Below are 23,490 nucleotides of genomic sequence, written 5' to 3' on the forward strand. Positions count from 1 at the left end.
TACAATAATTTACATAGAATACTGAACCAACGGCAAAGTAAACGCAGTCAATAGCTATAAAGACAATTCTCAACTGGAAATCCCATCCCCCCATTATGTTGTGGGCACTTGGTACAGTGTGATTGTCCACTTCCTGTGTTTAACAGCTCTGCTGCAGCAGTTCCATCTTTTTCCGATGATAAGGAAGGACGGAGAGAAAGGAATATGGAGGTAGGTGAGTTTAAGTAAATAGAAAAAATGTAAGGTGACATGATGGTAGTGAGAACAAAAGATCTTTGTAATTTTGACGAACAGACGTGAAATTGCAAGTCAGATAACGGACAAAATTGTTGATGCTAATGTAGATGAAAGGAACTGGCGTGAATATTGCCGGTTGTGTCCCACAGTCATAACTGAATAAGGCACTGGAAATTACAGAAGTGTCTTCTTTCAGACTGGCTGGAACCTGAGTGTTCCAGTGAAGGCCGTTGTTGATGGACTGTTGCATGAAATCAATGCAAGAGCGTTTAAAGAATGTGAAGGAGCCGTGTGGAAAGGATGTCTAACATTACATTAAAAAGAATGCAAGTGCCATGAGGCATGGTACTGCCCATAAATAAAGAAATTAAACTCATGCAGATTAGGTCCAAAAGAAGCCTTAGTCATAAAGGAGCGGCCAGGATTCAGAAATGTTTTTATTGCAAATGACAAAAAAGTCTTTGCAGTGGCTGCTCTGTATTCTTTCTTAGAGTACGGTATGTAGTAAGACAGATTTTCTGGCTAAATATCGTGCTGCTGCCCGGCATTACTGAGACAGATCGAGAGGATTTTTTATATTTTTGCACGGCATAAGTATATAATAACTATGGAAAGTGATGGCAGTTTTCAAAAATATGCCAATAAATGTAAATTGATTTCAATATGTCAAAGCAGGAATTGTAAGTTACTGTCAGAACAATGCAAAAGAGCTATATTCATCCAGTCATCCATCTTCATCCGCTTATCCGGGGTCGGATCGTGGGGGCAGTGTTAGAATAATGATTTCATATTCATTGTCACATAGTCGAGTCTTTAAAAATGGTGGAGCTAAGAGGGTCTCTCCAAAGGAATTCCCTTTGTCTGGGTTATCGTGGGGGGGGGGGGGGGGGGGGGGGTAGGAGTCTATGCAAATAGCTAAGAACCACCTACTTCTACTGTACTAATAAATTGTCCTGAGGGACGGGGGATCGGCAGAGGTCATCGTATGTAGGTGCGGGACGGACGGTCCTCTCACGATCGGTAAAGTGTTGAAGTTTGTCTGCCTGATTCATTGTGTGTGTATAATTATTTTTACACAGGATGTCTAGAGAAAATACTCTGACAGGCAGCAGCCTAAGCAGGGAAGCCCAGACTTCCCTCTCCCGGCCACTTGCTCCAGTTCTTCTGGGGGGATCCCGAGGCGTTCCCAGGCCAGCCAAGAAACATAGTCTCTCCAACGTGTCCTGGGTCTTCCCCGTGGTCTCCTACCGGTGGGACGTGCCCTGGACACCTCCCCAGGGAGGCGTTCAGGAGGCATCCTAAATAGATGCCCGAGCCACCTCATCTGGCTCCTCTCAACGCGGAGGAGCAGCGGCTCTACTCAGAGCTCCTCCTGGATGGCCACCCTACAGAGGAAGATCTTGTTCTTTCTGTCACTACCCAAAGCTCGTGACCAGAGGTGAGGGTAGGAACGAAGACCGGTAAATGGAGAGCTTTGCCTTTCGGCTCAGCTCCCTCTTCACCGTGACGGATCGGTGCAGCGTCTGTGTAGTAATGCAGGCGCTGCACCGATCCGTCTGTCGCTCTCCCGCCCCATCCTTCCCTCACTCGTAAACAAGACCCCGAGGTACTTGAACGCCTCCACTTGGGGTAGGATCTCCTCCCCGACCTGGAGGGTACTCTCCACCGTTTTTCGGCTGAGAACCATGGCCTCGGATTTAGAGGTGCTGATTCTCATGCCGGCCGCTTCACACTTTTATGGACATAATTTCTAGGCGCAGCCAGGGGGTTGAGTGGGTCCGGTTTGGTGACCTCAGGATTGGGTCGCTGCTATTTGCCGATGACAAGCTGTATGCAATTGAATTCATTTTTATTTATATAGCACTAGATTATTATACTGTTTGTCTGTAATGCCGCAGGCCAACTCAAGCATGTGGCAAATAAAGGGAGGGGACAATTTACACAATTTATTGTAAAATAATAATAAATGCAAAATAAGATAGTGGTTATGAGATGTGAAGATGTGAAAATACAAGGTGAGTGTTGGGTGCATGTGTGAGTGAACATGTATGTGTGAAGATGAATGGCTGCACTCCTAAGCAAACAGGAACAGAACAAACAGGATCATACAGAGCATGCAGAGAGAGAGAAACTTTATGAGAGCCTGCATTTATACTGAGTCCAGGTAGTTCGAATCAACAGGGTGGCACCTCGTGATCAGACAAAAACCAATAGACAAGTGCGTCAGTGCGGTCATTAAGTCAAACAGTCTCCAGTCACGTACCTGTATGCAACCTGTAATGAGCACAATATGTATATGAAACATACAAAGTTCAAATTGAGGCACAAGTACATATGCAGAAACAAAGAGGTGCTAAATAAATAAATAAAATCTATTTTGAAAAAATGCAACTGTTCAGGGTGACCAGACAGGGATACAGAGATGAGAAGGATGTTCAGCATGTTTCTAGAGATTCTAGACACAATGATATAATAAATGACATACAATACAAATACAAAATGTGGTTTTATTATGAGATTAACTTCGAAACAGACTGTAGCACGATTGGCGGTGAGCAGTGTGCTGGAGGAGGGAGGAACAGGGAGGAAGGGAGTTGGACAGTACGGAGACACTTTATTCCATATTTGTACCTTTGCGCGTACACTAACATAAACTTAGACATAATAGTTATGCCTTTGGAAGGCTTTGTGTTCTTGTTGGCATCCTTCAGTTTGAGGATTGTACATTTCGACCTGAAGACCTGATGCGTGCTCACAGCCCTCGGCCACTTAGCGCCAGCATCTGGAAGTGCCTCGTGTCTCAAAGCAAAAGTTTTCTTGCAGGTTTGCGGGTGTCTCGGAACACTCGTATGTCGAGGTATTACTGTATATGTTTTTTTTATATATAAAATTGCTCAGGATTGTTACATCTATCACTACTGCTGTGTTCTGATGTTTATCCACCACCACTATGTCAGGCTGGTTCGCCGTCACCAGTTTGCCTGGATCTGTCAGTCCCACAGGATCTTGGCTCGATTGGTCTCAACCACCTTCAGAGGTGTCCTCCATCCACCAGTCTGTACCCGGTACAGGCGTTCCTGTACTCTATGCCCACTACATGCATATGACGTTCCATGCATGCCTTGCCTGCCAGCATCTTACACCCTGCTGTGATGTGCTGCACTGTCTCAGGGGCTTTGTGTGCTATATTTTATGTCATCAATTTATTTTTGTATACTCTACTGCTCTATGCCCATAAATGTATTTTACTTGTACACACTGATGGTGGTGCTTACTGCTTGTATACTGTCAGACAATTTGTCTTCGACAGTGGTCCTTTGTGTACGTCCCTCAATCAAATAATATTATCCGCTACCATCATGGCTCCCTGGAGTGAGTGAAGACTGTCCCTCTGCCACCTCTGCATGGTAGTCTAGCATATGTGGTATATAGTGTAGTCACTGTAGTGCATTAAAATGTAATGCAGTCATGTAAAACACAGGATTGATATATACTTCGTGAATTATGCGTTTTGAAGTTTTACAGAAAATTGAACGTATTACTGTATGTAAAACTACAGCGCACATTTTTGAGTCCACCTCGCTTTTCTCCTGAATAAATATTTTGATAATCAAGTACCACCTCTCTAAAGTATTTGGTTGCACCACCCAACCATCTTCAGCCATTGTTTCATTGAAGATTCAAGATTGTTTGGTCTTTATTTATAACACAGTCAATTAATTTCTTCAGGAACAGGCCGACACACTTGGGCTCTTCTTCCCCTTCCTCCGAAGTGTCTCTTTTTTCCTAAACCTTTGCATCCTTACACCTCTTCTCCAACTCTGTTCATTCTCTTTATGTCCTTCATGTGTGTGTGTGTGTGTGTGTGTTAGGAATTGGATGCTTTGTGCTCAGAATGTGTACAGGTTGCTCGTTTTTAAATACAGTCTCATTTTGGGACTGCGAGGCTGATCTGGGCGTATGCATGCCGTCGTCGTAGTGTAGTTCCGCAGTCTACGGAAGCCGAGTCGGGTTTGTTTTGATCCTCTCAAGCTGTGCAGAAGAAAACCAATCAGCGAAGAGAATGCGCGTCACGTGACGCCGCCCTCGCTCTAAAGCTGCGTTTCGTACGTGCTTTATTCATTCCTTGCCAGGCATCGGTCCGCTGCGTACGAGATAGTGTTATCTTGCCCTCGGTTATCGAACAGAAGGGATCGAACTACAACTATCTGTCCTTCACAAATTTACCGAAGGAAAAAGACATTTCGATACCAAAATCCGAAAAAGATCCTTCTGCGTCACAAACCGAGAAGACACATTAGCTCAGTTCTCCGGGGGGGTGGGGGGTGTCGTTCACGTCAGAACATTTCCGTTTATGTCTTCCTTTCTATTGAAAATGAAAACCAAATTCATCAACGGCGTCTCTTCTTCCCCTTCTCTGTCGCTCGGCCTGCTGGTGACTGAAAACGTCTTGCAGGTCCAGCCCGACGCCGAGGAGGACCGCAAGGACTCGGAACGCAAAGACCAGCCCGACGTCGACACCCGCCATAAGGCGTATATGTGGTGCAAAGAGTTTCTCCACGGAGCCTGGAAATGTGTGTCTGAAGATGATTTCAGTATCACTGTTATAAGGTACGGTCTGTTCTTTTCCGGTTTAATGGCTGGGAGGCTGCTCTGCTACCGCCCAGCCTCTCCGCGGGGCTGCCAAACCTCAAAGGGCGAAGCAGTAGCATGCTTTCCTTTGAACAGTAAAAACTGCAATTATAATGTCCTCTTCTAAAATAAAAAAAACCCCGTAGTCGTTAAGAGAAATATCTCAGTTTAGTTAAGAGTTTTTATAAATAAGAAAAAAAGAAGCCTATTCTTGGGCTGCTCGGGCTTCTTTTATTTGCATTAGCAGCTTGTCTCTGCAAATGGTTCCATTTTAAAAACTGTAAAGCTCATGAACTCTCAGACGCTGCTTTAAAAGCAGAACTATATTCATATGTATAGATAATTCCAAAGCTATAACAATACTCTCGGTTTGGTAGAGGTCTCGGTTCTGTTTGACTTTGAACATCCTCTACGACGAACAAAGTAAGGGAGAGAGGAAGTAAAGGTTTCATGTTTCAGCCGATGACTCCACATCTAAAAAAAAAAAAAAAAGAAGGAAGAAAATTCAGGCTCATTTATCAACCAGGTGCTGAAGTGGTATCTATTGCTATCTAGGACATGTCATTATTTGTATGTCTTTCATTTTCTAGGTTTCCAGACATTTCCAGGTGATGTTATGGGAATTTAAAGTGTTTTATTCAATTTTAAAAGTCTCGCGGTTTTTAGTTGTGCTATTGGCAAGAGAACTAATTTCCTGAGACTGCCTCCAGTAACTGTCCCAGGATCCCGAACCTTCGTGCCTGGTTAGTGATGACGTCAGACGGTCCTTGCATGTTATTTTAAGCCTTACTGTCTTACCATCTGTTCTCCAGGGGTGGCTTAAGCAACAGGCTCTTCCTGTGCAGCCTCCCTGACAGCCTGGAATCTGTTGAGGATGAGCCGAGGAGCATCCTGCTGCGAATCTATGGCGCCATCCTGCAGGTGAGAGACACATCGCTCATGATCTTTTCTTTCAGAAACAACTTGAAGCTGGTGTGATACTTTACAAAACATACAACAAGTAAGCCAAACTCTCCACAGAGATGTGTTGTATCTACGAAGGCCCCCGCCCCCGCAGGTGTGGCTAGCATTCAGTTCATAATTATCCAAGTTTAATGACTTTTTACTGGAGTAGAATGCTACTAAAGGACACGCAAGGAAAGGTAAAAAAAATGAAAATAAAAAGACCATTTATTACGTGTTTATTTTCTTTACCTAAAACCTGTAAGTACATTTTACTTATCCACTTTTTTCACGGAGAAGACTCATGTAACTGGTCAAAGTTGGCTTTTCAGCTTGACTTGATAATGACAGAAACCAGAAGATGAAGAAAGGAAGGACAAAGCTGCATATATAACTGTGATGTGACAGGACCACCAGGGGTTGTTGCATCTGTAGCTCAAGTGCTTATGTTAGTGTATGCATGCATGTGCAGTTATACCTTCATGCGTGTATGTGTGTGTGTATGTATGTGTGTATGTGTGTGTGTGTGCGCGTGTTAGCCATTGTTGTACATGGTGATGTACCCCCATGGCTGTACATGCATGTGTTCTTTGCCGTAGGCTTCCCAAAGGAGCGTGCCTTGGGCGCTCTTGTTCCAAGGTGAACCCACCAAAAATCACGGTACAGTATGAGATCTCTGAAATCTCAGCCTAATACAAAGACGTAACACACAGTCGTTTAGCACAGCCCGGGCTGACAAAGCAGGGAAGACGCAGTAAGGAGGGAAGTCGAGGCGCTGGAATTCCTCTCCTCTCCATTTTATTCTCTAAATCTCTGTTTTTTTTAGCGTTAGGGAGTCCGCTGATTGTTTTTTTTATTGAGTGCACAAACGGAACATATTAAGGATTATTCTGTGCATTTGCAACTTGGATGACAAATAAAGCAAAACAGTAAGAGGAAAAGTGCGACTCAGCCATTTTTGCTTGAGTTCACACAAGAGCTATGTTGGAGGTCCGCGGTGGTTCCACGTAACGGCGAGGTAGGGCCTCTTAATCTAGTAAAACGACGTGGCTGGTTGACCAGAGTTCACAATCCTGCCTGTCCTATATGGCACTTTCAACAGCATCACCAGGGATAATTGAATAACCATCACGCAAAGCAACAAATTGATTTCACTTATACATATTTCGTGACTGGAGTTGAGGACTTCAAAACCTTTATCCAAGATGTTCTGACGATAATCTAACCGTGGCGAGAGTTTCTTTTGTTTGTTCCAGCCTGCTGTGATAAACAAATGACCAAGTCAAAAAGGAAATGCAGTGTCATGGGCTGCGCTCTCGCTGCTATTGCAGCCTTCAGTTTTGTCGTTTCCAGCTATTAAATGAACCATTTTCTTCTGTGCATCAACCACGGCCGTGGCATTAAGTATTAACTAAGGTCCGTCTGTTTACTAATGGTCACCCAGGCGGCTGACTTTTATTGCTAGGGATGTCTGAGACAACTAAAGTACTGTGTCTTTCACCAAGGTAACAGCAGGACACGACGGTCACCCAGGAATTAGCAGTGTCTAATCAAAAAGCTAATATGACTAAGGAAGTCTGATGCCGTTGCCGCCATGCACGGCTTCTAATGATTAAACAAAGATTTTAACTGAAGTCAATGTTTCTCAGCAATGAAGATATGCGAATAGCACCAAGTGCATGCGTGTAATTTTAGCCTCATGTTGAATAATATGTAAACCGGAGTCAAATCTAACATCGGCGAAATAATAAAATTAGTAATAAAAATATTTCTGTCTCTTCCCCTAGCGCTCTCGCTCTCTCTCTCTCAGGCCGATGCTTTAGTCATAGCCAGAGGAGAGCAGCTGTTAGTCTCAATCATCTCCGCTCTCATGTCAAAGACTCTGCGGGTGCTTGAGCTCGTACTGTCCTGTCTGCATTGCAGGCATGGTTAGGATTTCATGTTGGCACCACTGGAGAGCTGCATGTACTCATGGATAGATCTTTCCCTTTTCTTTTGTTGATAGATGTCCTGTTATAAAGGAGATTCCCAACAGTCAAACAAAGAAAATCCCTTCCAAGTAAGTAACTGATGATGGGTACCATCATAATGCATGTTTCTCTGCCATCCAGTCACCAGCGTGCTCCGTCTCATTCCCAGATGTCTGAATATGTTTGTTTGCTTTCACTGTCTTGCTCATTTTGACCTCTCTTCTGGGAGCTGAATTCATTCTGACGCAGTTCTCTGACCCTCCCTGGCTTCTGTGTTTCCAGCCAGGAAGCTGACTCTTTGTTGCACTGTGTTAAAATTCAGAATAAATTCGAACAGCTGTCTCCACTTACTCTCATCTGGCAGAGCAGCGCTATAAAAAATGAGTTTGAACATTCATTCAGTGGAGCTAGCTGAAATTAACCTGATTAAAATTCTTGTATGTTTGTGAACATTAATGTGTCTGGTTAAAATGATCTTTCCATGGTTGAATTGAGGAAGCTTCATGTTGGGACACGAAGGACTATTCTTTTATTTTACTGCTAGCAGCTTACAAACAGTTGTTGCCCGTGACCTAGAAATGCCTTCACCCTGCATCGCATCATTTGATGAAGGCTGCTGAATTATTAAATAATGTCCTTATATTCAAATAGAAACATGCTCCTCACTGAAAGAAGAAAAACCTTTGATAAAAAGATCATGTGTCTGAGATTTCCATTGGAAATAATTCAATTAGTTCAAGAAACAAACAAGCCAAGAGCCCCCGGCCTCGTCTTTAAATGTAAGGCTGCAAATCCTCAAATTGGACAAGCTGGAACAAGCAGTGGGCGCCCAGAGAAAACTCGAAGTTCCGACCTACGTCGTCTGGCTGACAGTTGTGCCTTCCATTCATTCAAAAAGGATGTTCAAATGTATCACAGGAAGTTTCAGTTTCCTGTTCAAAAGCAGGAAATAGACCCAGGTTGGTGGCGGTTGTTAAGTAGGTTGAAATGTCACTGAATTGTGGGGCAGACGTTAACATGATCTGTTGAATATTAACTTTTGAATGAATTTGTCTTTCATTGTCAGTGGGCTAAATCAAACAGACCGCTAACGCAAACAAGCGCTTGTAAAGGCTTGAACAAATGAGACGTTGATGGTGGACTGCGAGGCTCTCAGACAGTTCTGGTTCACCAGGGTCACTGCATGGAATGTTTTAACATCCTATTATTAGCAAATCATGGGATGAGAATCAGGGTTATTGGACATGATGCGCAGACAAACAAGGAATTTCACTCCGGTTTCACGTACTTGCTGAGTACAATGGTGTTAGGAATTTTAAGGTAACAAAAAAAAAAAATTGAATAAAGATTAAAAATTGCAAAAGATAAATCGGTAAACGGTAGTGCAATGAGATAAAGAAAGAAGAAACATTCCTTTATTAATCCCTCTTGGGATGTTACTTTCCCCCCTCATGTACACACACGTAGGCCTTAAGCGCGCGCACTCACACACACACACGCAATGGCCCACAGTTAAAGGGGACATATGGGGGAAAAAAGCCGTTTTCCATGTTTCTACGCTAATATTTCAGTGGTTTCGGGTCATTACCAACCCAAAAAGTGCGACATTAAACCATCCAGTCAGTCCTGCGTAGTTTGCATAGCTCTGTAATCAAGTATTGGTTCATGTCTGGGCAGCACTCCTTGTCTGGAACGTCACAGTGGGGGGGTGTTCACAAGATGTGTGTGCACTCTCGCCGTGTCCGCGTCCACGTTCTACCTGCGACTCCTGCATGAGTCGCCCCATCATTTGCACGACACTGCTTTGCTTGATACTGTTACCTCACCGGTGGTAGCGTGCTATGAATTTAGTTTCGGATTTATTTTCAGAGGCGTTTTTTTACAGAGCGGTTTCCTGCAGCATCCTTTTGCTATTTTGACCAAAGACTGTCGCAGATATTTTATAAGAGTGTTTTGGAACTGCGTTAACTTGTGGAAAAGGGTATAATATATGTCCTTTAAGGGAGAGGGAAGATGGCAGAGTGAAAGGACAGCCCCATGGCGGCACCCAGGGAGCAACCGAACAATCATAAAAAGCAAGTCTGCTCAACTTGCTTTTTATGATTGCCAGCTTCTGCCGTGAGGAATTGAATCATGCATTGTTATCTACTCAATTTAGACCCTTTGGGAATCTTGCATGCCAGTTGGAGTTTTCCTATTTTAAGTTTCATTTTTCTGGTTGATAGGAGTCCCTCAGTCCCCAATCAGAGTAAAGCTCAGTGACATTTACATTTTTTTAGATTAATAAACTATCCATCTATCGCTCTCTCTATCTGGATCAAACGCATCCGGCTCTACCCATGTTCCCACACTCGATATTACCTTTCTTCAGCTGTCACTTTGTCTGTACAAAGTGCATCTACATTTGGCATAGCCCATTGATGGTGCAAGAGCAAAGTCAGCACTGTTATCGCTGACATTGTGCTTAAAAAAGTTATACTACCCTGTCCTTAAGTGACCCATGAGCAAGCAGGTTTAATGATCTTGTGAACAGTGATCATGCATGAGCTGGATGCTTGTTTGACACTTTGCTCCTTCAGATGTCAGAATGCCAATCAGGATTGACGATCTGTTATTGGCATGCAACAAATATAGGTTACTGAACTGTGCATATAGAGTAGATTTTGTCCATGCATGGCCTGGATTCTGTAAGCCCGGCCAGTGTATTTGTTGTAATGAGGTAGTTTGGGTTTTGTCGAACTGGAAAGCTTTCAAAGGAGTGATATACCCTCTGAACTGATCCAGTCTGCCACCCTATAGCAATATGAATGTCGAGATTATTATGTTTGTGTGGATATTCACGTGGGCGATTAGAAAATGTATGTGATTCTGCAGATAAGGCATTATGGAAGGATGGATAGTATTCTCTCAGCAAATTCTTGGGGAATGTAGGAAATGTGCTTAATGTGTTCGTTTGCTTTCAAAGCTACTCATGCGACAAAGAGAAACAGTTCAAATATGACTGGATCCAATTGAAATGCACTGAATAAACAGTTTTTGCTGCTAATGTTGTAATTTTTAATTACTTGAGACAAAGATAAGAAATGCTCATTTTTGTATTTCATTTGGGAGATGCAAGTGAATGAAGGAAAGGAGTTTTTCGATCTTGACACATGATCTGACTTGTCAGCGCTTCTACGGAATGGTTCGAGACCATTGACGAGGACTAACCCCAATGAGGCTCTCGCACATTACTGCAGAAACACCTTTAGTGACGGTCCCTACATTTTAGTTTAGACTGAGAAAGTAATATCAAGTCATTTTCTTTTGCCTTTAGACAGTCACCGCCACTGTTTGTAGATAATTTATGTTGATGAAGTTTATCCGGAGGCAATTATACTCTCCTTGTTTGAGCTGAAACAAGAAGAGCCAGTTCTCTTGAGAAATGTCGAGGGCCCGCTTTCCACTTGGCAAGTAAAGTGATCTGTGAAGAATTGTGGTAACAGTGGAAAATGTCTCTGTTGCTTGTTAGCTTCCTCTCAGCTGACTAGCTGCAATATAGTATTCTGACTTTGAATTCGAGTAAAACATGGCAGTTAACTTTGGTTTAATGTCACAATTTCTGCTTTGGCAATGAGAGTTTCAGGTTTCCACGCAGTTGATCACCTCCTGTTCATCATTGTTTCTCTTCTGAGCTTAGTCATATATATATATATATATATATATATATATATATACATGTCCTGACTGGTTTTCTCTTGGATCAAGTCTTTTAACCTCCAAGACTTGCACTTGCATGAGAAAAAGTTTCCCAGTTAACCTTGAGTCCTTGTTGGGCTCTAGATTGCATGTGTTTTTAAGATAAAGGAGCGAGTCAAGGCTGTCCTGTCTACTTCAGCAGTGACGGGGGGGGGGTCTCTGCCAACTCTTCCTGGAACTTCTAATCTATCTCCTGTGTTCTCCTCGCCATTATTTATATCAGTCATTCACTTCACATCGCTAATGTTCTCCTGTTTTCACACACCGGTCTGCTTATATGGCAATCGTGCCTCTTTACAGGACTCTCCAACACTGGTCGTATCTGAATGGGAAGTCGCATGAGACAACATTATGTTATCATTTGAAAGGACTTTCATATTTACGGATTTATGCATGTTTAAATTTGAAAAAGCTTTATGCCCGATGCCAGTCCTGCCGCAACCTTCTGCATTTATACGAGTTTGGGACCGGCTCAAGGGAGACACTTGCAGTGCTACGCCAGCTCCTGCTAACCGCGTCACCCGTGAGGTCTTTATTTTGTTGTTTTTAAACAAGGGCTTGAATTTTAAGTTTAAACTTCAATGAAAAAGATTATTCTACATGTATCTTGTAGTTATTTTGAAACAAATGACATAAATTCCGTTTGCGACGTCTAACATACCACGGAATTTTCACTTGTGCATATTTCTTCGGGATGTAAATTTAGCAGAATGTTTAGCTTTCAGAATGTGAACAGAACAGGAAGTGCCAGACATAAAGATTTTCATTCTGACTCATTTCAGTTCCGAGTCACCACGTCATGGCAACTGCCTTTGTACATTGTCAGTGTCCTGAAGGGGTTAATTGTAAACTCATTCTGTCATGTTTTTCAAAGTTGTGACCATGAACAGCCCTTTGTCCTATTTTTTTCTCCTCCTGTTCTTGCAGTGCTTTGTGGCCCCAGCGTAGTGGTGGCGTTGTGTACTGCCCTCGTCTTGAGATGCCTCGCTGTAAAGAGGCCTATTGTTGTGTGTTTGCAGGGGGCGGAGGCCATGGTCTTGGAGAGTGTCATGTTTGCCATCTTGGCAGAGAGGGAGCTGGGACCGAAACTCTACGGTATTTTCCCTCAGGGCCGGCTGGAGCAGTACATTCCTGTAAGTCACCAGGCTTATCGCCACACAGGAATCACACACATTTCTCACAAAGTTACTGAATTATACGATTTTTACATGGCGCTGCTGAGCTGTTCACTGATGCATTATGGTTTGATATTCAAATGGGTTTAATTAACCATAAAACCTCTGCTCTGATGTAACTAATCAGTACTGTGTCACCAAATTAATTGCACGAACCTGAAAACCTCTACCTCAAATGACTTATTTTTTTACTGTAGCTGCAGCTACAAAGCAGAACATCGCAATTCAAAACAAAACAATTTGATCTCGTTTGATCATGAAAGCATGAAAATGAAGTCCAAAGGGCCTCTACTAGTTATTGCATTCAGTGTTAAGTTCTGTACATCTCCAAACTGCTGTAGCAAGGAAAGTGAAAGTAAGATGTCGGAATCAAATGTACATATTAAGGTATCATCATTTAATGGCGTGTGGCTGGCTCATATTTAGGCGCTGGGCTGGTCTGGGTTGCTTTCACCAATTATGCTTCCTGAATAAAAACAAACTATGTTTAAAACCATGTTGACAGAGCCATAAAGTGGACACCAGTGAATTAGGCGACCCCAGCCTCTCGGCAGAGGTCGCAGAGAAGATGGCAAAGTTCCACAGAATGAGGATGCCCTTCAACAAGGAACCCAAGTGGCTGTTTGGAACCATGGATAAGTGAGTGGAGTCACCTCTTATCCTCCTCTGACCTGTCTTATCCTGTCCTGTCTTTAGGGACTTTGGAATCACTTTTTAATCAGATGGAGATGAAAGAAAAATCCGTTGGCACTCATTACGTCTCAAGTTTGAAATGGCAGGTGACTTATCATAATTGGCTTCTGCGTGAATTGCAGGGTGCGGCTTGTTGAGCAGTGTTAAATGTCCCGATCCAGGAATGTCCTTAACCAGTTCATCACTGTCAGGATGACTCATTTCTCTGGCCATGTGATCACTTCTGTAAATTTCCATGCCAGATAAGAAGGAAGGGTTTGAAGTCAGCGATCACAGACACAGTGTGTGATTCATTTGATCTGCTCTTACGTCTGTTTCTACTTAACTTCATCCTTTCATATATCAAACCAGCAGTGTGATGATGCCAACAAAATGATCCCGGTTTTATCTCAATACAAATTATGCAGTCTTAGATTCACATCTAAACTAACTAAATTAGAGGTCATTTATAATCCCTTTTACTAAACCCGTATAAAAACTTGGAACACATGCAAAACATTGCAGCTATGCCAAATCACACCAGGATTTGGATTGCGAGCGTCTGAAATTCCTGAGCTGAGTGTTTTTTTTTATCTCCCTCTGATGATTAAGCCTTAAACTTTAGTTGGCTAACAGAAGCTGGCTGCAGTTCAGTTTCAGCTTCATTGAGTTCACCATTTATTTCCAGGGTTGTCATTTCACCGGTGAAAACCTAATCGGGGTCGGCATTCAAGACTGAGATGGTTTGTTAAAAAGTATAAAATTGTTAGATTATATCATATCAGACAGATTAGCTTTTCATAGAATCAAAACATTTATACTTGGTACCATTCTTTTGGGTTGTTAAATCACTTTAGTAACTGCAGTCCACCTAAGATTCTTGTTGCTGCATGTTAAATGAATCAGAGCACTCGGCTATTGTATATATATAATTGGAACACTGCCACATGTGAGATGAGCAGTACAAAGACAAGTGATGAGCCTTTCATTCGTAAAATAAAGAGTTTAGCACATATTAAGGTGCTGGCCATGCCACAGGGAAGAGTATGACTCTCAGATGCCACTAAAGGAGAAGGAGCGTGTTTTATTGCTTATAAACCTACAAAGAAAACGTTGAAAAGCTAGTGTTTATGCTAGAGGAAGTAGTTTTTCTATTTCCCAAGCCGTAACTGTTATTTAGAGGAAGCGCTTGCCACTAGTCTGTGCGGCATGTGTCGCAGTTTGCAGTGTGGTTTCTAGCAGATTCCGAACTCGTGAGGAGAAATGTGCGTTTGTTTGTTCTCCCCCGAGATTTTACTCTTTTCTTCTTGCTGCTGTAAATTCATAAAACGCATAATCAATGTCTTTTCATCACCCACTGAGTTATCTTAATGAACATAAAACAGTGCATGGAAGCACACATGAACTAATGTTTGCTATTTTTATACTTTGAGGAGTTGTTGGAAATCTACAGCATTTGCTGAAAATGAAAAGTGACAAACCACATCTATTTCGTGTGTATTGTTCCTTTTCAAGCGACTCTTACACCTACTGGCAGTAAAATCTGTGGCTGCTTCAAGAAGAGGGGAAAAAAGAATCATCAGGACTTGCTTACGGACGGTTGAAGATGTTTCACCTCTCATCCAAGAGGCTTCTTCAGTTCTAACTGGCTGGCCCAGATACTTGTTCTCCTGTAACGAGCCTCTTGGACGAGAGGTCAAACGTCTCCAACCGACCGTAAGCAAGTCCAGTTGAGTCTTTTTTTGCTCTTGTGATTTTGGATGACTGGCAGCCGACACAGAATACAGCTGCTTAACATCTTGCTATGTTATTGCCACATTTGCTACTGCTGTTATCAGTCCAGTTCTTAATACTGATAAAATTAATATTTGATATTTAAATACCATATAATACTCTTTTAAATGACGTATTGTAGTAGTATTTGCGGGTGTACCCCGCCTCTCGCCCGGCTTCAGTAACGGACAAAGCGGCCAAGAAGATGAATGAATGAATGATTGAATGAGATGTCAGCCCACGTAGTTTTTCATTAGTTGAGCTGTGGCGGCGTGCTGACAACGAGTCCGGCTGTCATCGAACATATGTGGACAGAGTGTCTATTTGCTTCATCAAAATATGAAGGTAGGTGGAGCAACTAAATGTGTGTCTCACACTGTCAACAGGTACTTGAGCCAAGTCATGAGGATGAACTTCAGCAGAGAGTCTCACCTGTATCGCTTCAGCCGCCTGCTCAGCTACAACCTCCCACGGGAGATGGACATGCTCAAGTAGGACTTTACCCACGGACAAACAAATCCGTGTCAAAATGTTCAATTGTGCAGCAGGAAGTGCGGAATGTGTCTTATGATGGTGTGAATTCAGTACGTGGAACACGCACGCGTGTGTTTTCTTTAATCGCAGGCCAGGATCTCTTCAAACTCCACTGCTCGATTGTTCTGACTTCCGACCCGTCTGCTTGTCTTTAGGTCTCTGCTGGAGTCCACCCACTCTCCTGTTGTGTTTTGCCACAACGACTGTCAAGAAGGTAAAACACAAAGACGCCCTAAGGGCCACTGTGCTTGGCATTGTCTTTGTGCTGTCACGAAAACAACTTTTGTTATGTGTTGCTATCAGGGAACATTCTGCTGCTGAAAGGTCGGCAGACATTGGACAAAGGGAAGCTGATGTTCATCGACTTTGAGTACAGCAGCTACAATTACAGGTAAATCCGAAACTACCGTTGATTCCTCTATAAAGCTGCGTCGTTGCTCAAAACACAACCCAGGTATAGCCGGAGATGGACAACATCATACTCTTTACTGTTCTATGGATGCTGAAAAATACAGTGGAGTTTTAAGTGAGTTAATTAACAGTAATAATCAATAATAATTCATAATAACCAGTCTTTAAAGATCAGGAACAAATTTACAGTTTGTTTATTGACGTTAACATAGAATAAGGATATTGTCGCCTTTATTCATAGGCTTAAATTTAAAAAGGTATCAAGGAGCCATTTGGACTCAAGTTATGTGGAGGAATATGGTGGAGTTGGCAAGTTTAAAGGAAGTGTGTGTGTGTGTGTGTGTGTGTGTGGTGGGGGGGGGGGGTCCTGGATCTACCTCTTAATCCAGATCAGTGCCAAAATGAAACTGGGTCAGTTCAGGCCCATCCTCCCGACAACTTTCTCACAGCTCTGTTCAGGCCTTTCTGTTTTTTTCTTTCCTGAAAAATAAAAACTCCTGCTGACGGAATAGCGTGTGGAACGTTGTGAAAAAGGCCAGGTCTGTTCGGGAGGTCGTGTGTGTGTGTAATTTGGTGCAGATCCAAGTAAAATCCTGGATCCAGAAGATTAAAATGTTTGGCTGTTTCAAGTCCAGTAACCTCAAATTATTGTTGCAAGTTAATGAGTGTGATTTTGGGAAAGTTATAATGGAATTAAATGGGACCGCTGGGCTTTGGCAGAGCTACAGTTTGAAGAAGAAACGCTCCAGCAATGCAAACTGCACTGCTCGTAAATCTCCCTGCTCTTTCTGCTAGACGAGGGAGGCAGAGGACGTGGCGTTGCACTGATCGAGACAGAAAGCGAAAGAGAAAAGAAAGTGAATTCTGAGGAAGCACAAGAGGGAAAGGATGGACCTCGAATGGTCCCTGGTTTCCATCAATAATTCCTTCAGGGCTGTCGTCATTCAGGCCGCAGCCCACTGTTAAAATATTCACTGCAGCTGTTATGCAAGCGGTGTTGGAATGAAGGCGCGGGATAGAGGCAAACGAAAGACTATCAGGATACCACTGCATTGCAGTTGTGCACATAAATCTGTGTATAGAACAAATGGGAAATAATTGCACCTTTGGGGATTGCATTATTTTCACCACTCTTCACTGCCTTGATGTGTCGCCAGATGCCTGAATGTGTGAATTCCTGGCTTTCTCATTTATGGGGGGAAAACGACACAAAACACTGGCCTTGGCTTGCAGTTGTTAAAATTCCCTCTCTCCCACGCACTCCCAGCCCTCCCAGCCCCCTGCACATCCACTCAGCGCGGCTGTTTTAACTCTTCACATGTGTTGCGAACACGTGAACGCGAGCTGGCTTTATGTATAGGAAGCGCATGCCCACAAAAGGGCCTCGGTCTTTGTTCTCATTGGCTGGATGGCGATGTGAAAGGGGGGTGGGTCTGGGTTTAAGAGTCTGAACTTGCTCCTTCCAAGTTATTCCGGGCTCCAGGTGGCAGTGTAGGCATTCACATGCCAGTAATACTTGGAAGGAGCACATACTATTTGTGCATTTTGTCTGGTCTGAACAACAGAGCAAGGAGTTCCTGTAAGGATGGCCGCTTGACCTCATTGCTCTAAACCACAGGTTTTCAAAGTCTGACCTTGCAGAACAATTATGGTCTTAAGAAGCCTTCTTTTCTGATCCATTACCAGCTGTTGTGATTTTTTGTTTGTTTTTTTGCCGCAAATGTACATCCATTATTCAGGGTTTTTGAAGACTTTCATTGTGCATTTCTTTCAATATTTAGTATTTAATTTTCGATAGTTTTAGTAAATGTGCCCGGTAAAGCATTTTGACTTCTAAAGCCACATCGTATCAGTTAAGTTCATTCACTTGCTGTGACATTGGGAAGGAAAAGAACAAACAGCACCAAGCGGTTCACCCTAACCTAATAAAACAACGGGCCTCATTGCAATTGGCAGGATAGCAAAAGTTCTGGTGGTTGGTTTGGAAGGGGAGCTGAAGACCTGGACACCTCCCTAAAACAGCAAGCAAGATCGGCTGAACAAGCAAAAGCCAGAAAGGTGGAGACAGCGTGTGGTTTCAGAGGAACCAGAAATGCACATCTCCAGAGTTCGCCTGCTCCTTGCTGCTCGATTTTGAGCACGGGACAGCCAGCATTCTTCTAAGTTTATGTTGGAGTTGGAAATTCAGATGCAATGTCCCCGCGATGGAGTAAAGCAATGCAGCTCTTCCAAACACATTGAATAATGCACTGACACACTGCTCTGGCAGCAGGTATTGATCGCGAGTCATCCCTGACGGCGTTTGTCTCATCATCTTGTTCACCTTGCAGGGGATTCGATATCGGCAACCATTTTTGTGAATGGATTTATGACTACAATTCGGATGAGCCTCCTTTCTTCAAAGTGAATGCTCATGCCTATCCTTCAAAGGCCCAACAGGTGTGTATAATACCTTTTGTGTGTGTGGAATGTCTTCCTTTTTTGGTTTTACCTGTCGGCCACTGATCGTCGCGTCTCTGTGCAGTTTCACTTCATTGAGAATTACCTGCTTGAGTCCGATCCATATTTTGTCAAGCTGAGTGAAGAGGACCAAATGAAAGCGAAGGAGGAGCTGTATGTGGAGGTGAACAGGTGGGGACAGATCATAGGCACCATTCATACTAGCATGACATGACATAGCAACGTGTGTTATGAAGTGTACACAATGTGTATGTTTGAGCGTAGGTTCTCGCTGGCATCACACTTCTTTTGGGGCTTATGGTCCATCATCCAGGCCCGGCTGTCGACCATCGAGTTTGGATACCTGGTGAGTTAAAGTTTCCTGATCCAAATGCTTCTTTTTCATTGTTGTGGCTCGCATGTTTGAACGAGGGGAAAACCGTAAGTCATCCTGGAGGTCGTCAGTTTTCTTCTGTCACACTAAACTTCAAGTTGGGTTAAACTGAAAAAGCAGATTATTTTTGGAAGAAATACCATAATATCATTCAATAAATATATACTGTATACACTAGGGGTGTAATGGTACACGAAAATGTCATTTTGGTTCAGTTCTGTTTATTTTTGCTTCAAAAAAGGCAGAAAAAATGTACTCGATGTTTTTATTAAAAAAAAAAAAAAAAAAGCAAATATAATTTGTATAAATAAATAAAAGCGTCCGGTTTGGGTGATATTTCAAATAAATTAGACTGAGTTTTTAAAACTATTGTACTGTAACAATTTAAAACTCTTAATAAAATTATTAAGTTAAAACAGTAAACTTTGAACACTTAGCAGCGAAAGCCTGAATATGCCAAATGTAAGTACTACTACTACTACCGGTACTAACTATTCAAGCTTAAAGTTTTTGGTTAGAAAGATTAATTTATACATGGTGTCCGACACTCAAGAGGCGTCCGTGTGGAAACTCGCCCAGGACTAGTTCCGCACAGAGCGCTTAGATCACGCTAGTAATAAATTTAATGAGGTAAAAATGCATAAAACCGAACATGCAGAACCAAAACGGTTCAACAACATCATTTTCATCTTTGTCATCTGTCAGATGATGGAGTCCTGTACCACAAATATTCTGGAGGGTTCACTTGATTAAAAAAATAATAATAAAGAATTCAAAATAAAATCAATTAAATAAAGTATATGGTTGACTGTGTTGCAGGAGTACGCCGAAGCCAGATTTGATGCCTACTTCCAGCAGAAGAAGGTCTGGGCCGTCTAGTTTGGCGAGAGGATGGGATGGATAGGTGATTCATTAAACCAGGAGGGACACTTGCAAGCTGCCAAGCTGGCTAGTTTCAAAGTCCTCAGTCCATTGCAGCTCAAAGTTTACACTGTGTAACTCCCTGAGAGCCAAAAAAGAAAACCAACATGAGCTAACCGGATTCACTGGTCAGAACTGCTCTCTGCCTTATTCCAACTATATCACTGACACGAGGGTTACGTTTTGAGGAGGGGAAGGAGGAATTTCGGTTAGCATTTGATTTGAAATATTAACATTGCATCAATGTTTATATATTGATCATTCCCTTATGGAAATGCTCTAATGGAAAAAATGTGAACATCACTTGGTAGATTCCTGCTTCTAGAAGCAGCCGGCTGATGATGATATGCAGTACCTAGAGCTCAATGAGACAGTAAACTCATCCTACCTGTTACTGATGGGCTGCTGGAATAATGATTTGATCAATCGATATATGACATGCTTATTTTTTTGTCTATGAATTTGACATTTTCTTTTGGCCAGTTTAAAAAGGAGAATGTTGCATTGTCCCGTATATGAATGGTTGAGGTTCCTTTTTGTGGATGGCCGGTTAAACTCCACCAAATCAAACATCAGATTTCAATTGAATCTGGTTATTTTTGTTATTTTTTTTCTTTTTTTCTCCCTAATAGTGCAGTTACACTGATGAGCTGTGAATCAGCTCTGAATGTTACATTTTCTGTCTGAAATTTGGTGGGTTAATGGTATTTTGGGTCGCTGTAGCAACGGATCCACATCACTGTAGTCTGCGCTTGAGTAAGTCAGAATCGATTGAGCAAAAAGACATTCCAACCAGGCTTTATAAGCGCGGGGGGATTGTTGCTAATTGAAAACTAACACAAAACTGTCTTGTTTTATTATTATTTTTATTTTATACATCAGTGCATTGGAAACAAGACATGAAAATTGTCTTTTCTGTGGAAATTAATTCTGTGGTGATGTCACTGGGTTTTGGTACAAGTGCCTGCTGCCAAGTGCTCCATCATTATATCCATGGTCCAAAACACTGCAATAATAAAAATAAAAACAAATCTGAAAACTAATTTCAGTTTACAGAAAAAAATGTGACGCACCCATTTCCTGTTTCTATTGTGGCGTCCAGCTTTTTCACATCAGAGCGTACTTGGACGGGATTGATTTTAAATCCGCACCGTCAGGTCACTAAGTGCATCAAAGAGCTTTACTGGTATACATAGATGCACGTTTGCTGCATAGACAGCCATCACTCTGCTTTTGACTAGACTGACGGCATGAACGTCATTTTGGTCGTAAAAATAAACCCTTTACCATTAGTCTAATTGAGCTAGGGTAACTGTGCCTGTGAATTCCAAGTGCTCACTTCGAAAGAAAAATGGCCATAGAATTTTCTAGTTCAATTGCTGGTCTCCATAAGCACAGGTAGCGGCATAATATCTGGATGCTTACTTCAAAGTTGGAGCATCAGCCTCTCCAAGTCCAATATATAGTGAACAGTGCTGTAAGTGTTAGCCTAGCTATCCAGTAGAGAAGTACTAGTACACACTGGATGAGCTAATAATGAATTAGCCTTTCGTGAAAAAATAAAATGTAATCCCCCGAATTAACGTTGGCTAATAAAACTGCAAATTAGGTACTAAGATCTTATATGTTCTATGTTTACATTCGAGCTAACAAACACTTTGACACACAAAAGCCGCTCGCCACTCTCCAAACATCTGACGCTCACTATCCGCCATAGGTAGTATTATACAATAAAATATTGAAATATTTGATTTCGTCCTTGTTTGACAGAAAGTACATAATTCATAGTGACAATGTCCATGAAGACATGTAGCTTGAACAATTCCTTTACTGTGCTGCTAAGACCGCCGCAGAGACTGGTCTGCGCCTCCGCGTTCATTTGTGTGTAGTCATACTGTGTTTCTACGTCCCTGCCTGTGAACCAACAAAATGGATTTGTGAAGCAAACACTCGATGCTGAAACCGTTTAGATGCGTCTGAATGTCTTCTGCAAAAATGTTTGATTTGAGCACCGGAAAAAAAAAGACAATATATGTACTTGAGTCTTTTCATGTTTAAACATTTTGGGGGTTGTTGGAACTGTGACTCTTTGGTTGTTGAAAAGTTTTATTTGACATGCAAGTGTATTTCAGTGTATATGTCATTTTATTTTGAATGTGTTTAATGTATAGTTGTGTAAACTGATCGTGGTCCAGTGGAAGTCGGGATGTGCCAGTGGCTCATACTGAATGACCTGAAGTGTTACTGGTACATCGGATGTAAGACAGCAGTCCCGTCTTTGCTACCTTTGGTCCACAGCACCATTCAGTGACTCTTTATTCTACTGGATCTGATATATTTCTTTTGCAATCTTTTAATTGTTTTAAATGTACCATTTTGCCCTGACCTTTCTTGGCATATTTTTTCATACTGTCATTTTTTTTGTTTTATTTTTCCATCATTTTTTTATGTTTGATAGAGGAAATGGACATTGCAATCTCAAAATGTATAGCACACTGTATTGTTATCTAACCTTCATTATAGTTCAGTGTTCGGACCAAAATATTTTTTTTAATTTGAATCGGTTCTTCAAATCTGTAATTTTCTTTCCAGTAGAGAACAAACAACCTCACATGTTTGGGTTTTGTAATTTAATGTATGCAATATTAAATAACATACATATATATATATATATATATTAGAGGGTTATAAAAACGTTATCCAAATACTAAGAATGAAAAGCTTGTATCTTCTACTTTAGAATGCATATTGTGTCAACTTCATTTACTCTAACACATTGTTCTTGGTAGCACTCAGTCATCTCTGCTGTGACTCAGTGATACATTCTATGCAGCCATACTGAATGCATATGTACTCCTTAAAAATACACTTTGCTATTAAAATGTTTCGGATGAACTACAGTAGCATAGAAATGATTTAGAATTATTTTTCTGCTTTGCAAAAATAAAGACAAACAGCTGACCAGTGGGTTCTTTTCTATTAATGGATTTGTTAGTAACATATTACATATAATCTGGAATGGATTCAGATTCAGTTGGTCACTTTTGCACTGTTTAGGCACATGGATGTGAAAGACTTATGCTCGGAAGCTCCAATACAAGAAAAACATGATCATAAACGGGAGTCCGAAGACCTAAAAACCCTAAATGAATAAACACAGGGCAATTTACAGTCAGAGGAACCAAAGAGTGTAGTGTGCTTGCATTGTCACATAAAGAAGGTAGCGGACTTCAAGTATGTCGAGTCAGCAGTGCAGAGTGATGGAGAATGTAGAAAGGAAGTGAAGAATTGTGGGAAAGGTCACAGTGGTGAGGCCAACCATGATACGGCTGAGAGACAGTATCTGAGGAAAAGACAGGAGGCGGAGCTAGAAGTGGAGGAGATGAAGATGCTGAGGTTCTCCTTGGGAGTGACCAGGTTGGACAGGATTAGAAATGAGGCAATAAGAGGGACAGTGAAGGTTAGACATTTTGGAGACAAGGTCAGAGAGACCAGTCTTTGATGGTTTGGACATGTCCAGAGGAGAGACAGGGACTATATTGGTAGAAGGATGCTGAGGATGGAACTGCCAGGGAACAGGGCTAGAGGTCAACCCAGGAGAAGATACATGGATGTGGTGAGGGAGGACGATGCAAAGGACAGGGTGAAGTGG

General features: G+C 42.1%; 1 protein-coding gene across 1 annotated transcript; it reads left to right on the top strand.

Annotated features, from left to right (window-relative positions):
- The first annotated feature begins 4,612 nt into the window (after nucleotides 1-4,612).
- On the top strand, nucleotides 4,613-22,799 carry chka (choline kinase alpha). Its single transcript, XM_068739163.1, has 12 exons — nucleotides 4,613-4,848; nucleotides 5,682-5,790; nucleotides 7,817-7,870; nucleotides 12,539-12,652; nucleotides 13,200-13,333; nucleotides 15,526-15,630; nucleotides 15,829-15,887; nucleotides 15,977-16,064; nucleotides 18,415-18,523; nucleotides 18,609-18,715; nucleotides 18,809-18,890; nucleotides 19,737-22,799. The coding sequence occupies exons 1-12, from the start codon at nucleotides 4,613-4,615 to the stop codon at nucleotides 19,794-19,796; spliced, it is 1,257 nt and encodes a 418-aa protein (XP_068595264.1). The 3' UTR covers nucleotides 19,797-22,799.
- Nucleotides 22,800-23,490: the final 691 nt, after the last annotated feature.

The sequence above is a fragment of the Brachionichthys hirsutus genome, chromosome 5, assembly GCF_040956055.1.
Source record: "Brachionichthys hirsutus isolate HB-005 chromosome 5, CSIRO-AGI_Bhir_v1, whole genome shotgun sequence".
NCBI lineage: Eukaryota > Metazoa > Chordata > Actinopteri > Lophiiformes > Brachionichthyidae > Brachionichthys > Brachionichthys hirsutus.

Excerpts from the sequence above, each read along its gene's own strand:
- chka (XM_068739163.1), top strand. The coding sequence starts at position 4,613 with ATGAAAACCAAATTCATCAACGGCGTCTCTTCTTCCCCTTCTCTGTCG. Across the intron at positions 4,849-5,681 it reads TTCAGTATCACTGTTATAAG|GGGTGGCTTAAGCAACAGGC; the intron begins GTACGGTCTGTT and ends TCTGTTCTCCAG. Across the intron at positions 12,653-13,199 it reads GGCTGGAGCAGTACATTCCT|AGCCATAAAGTGGACACCAG; the intron begins GTAAGTCACCAG and ends CCATGTTGACAG.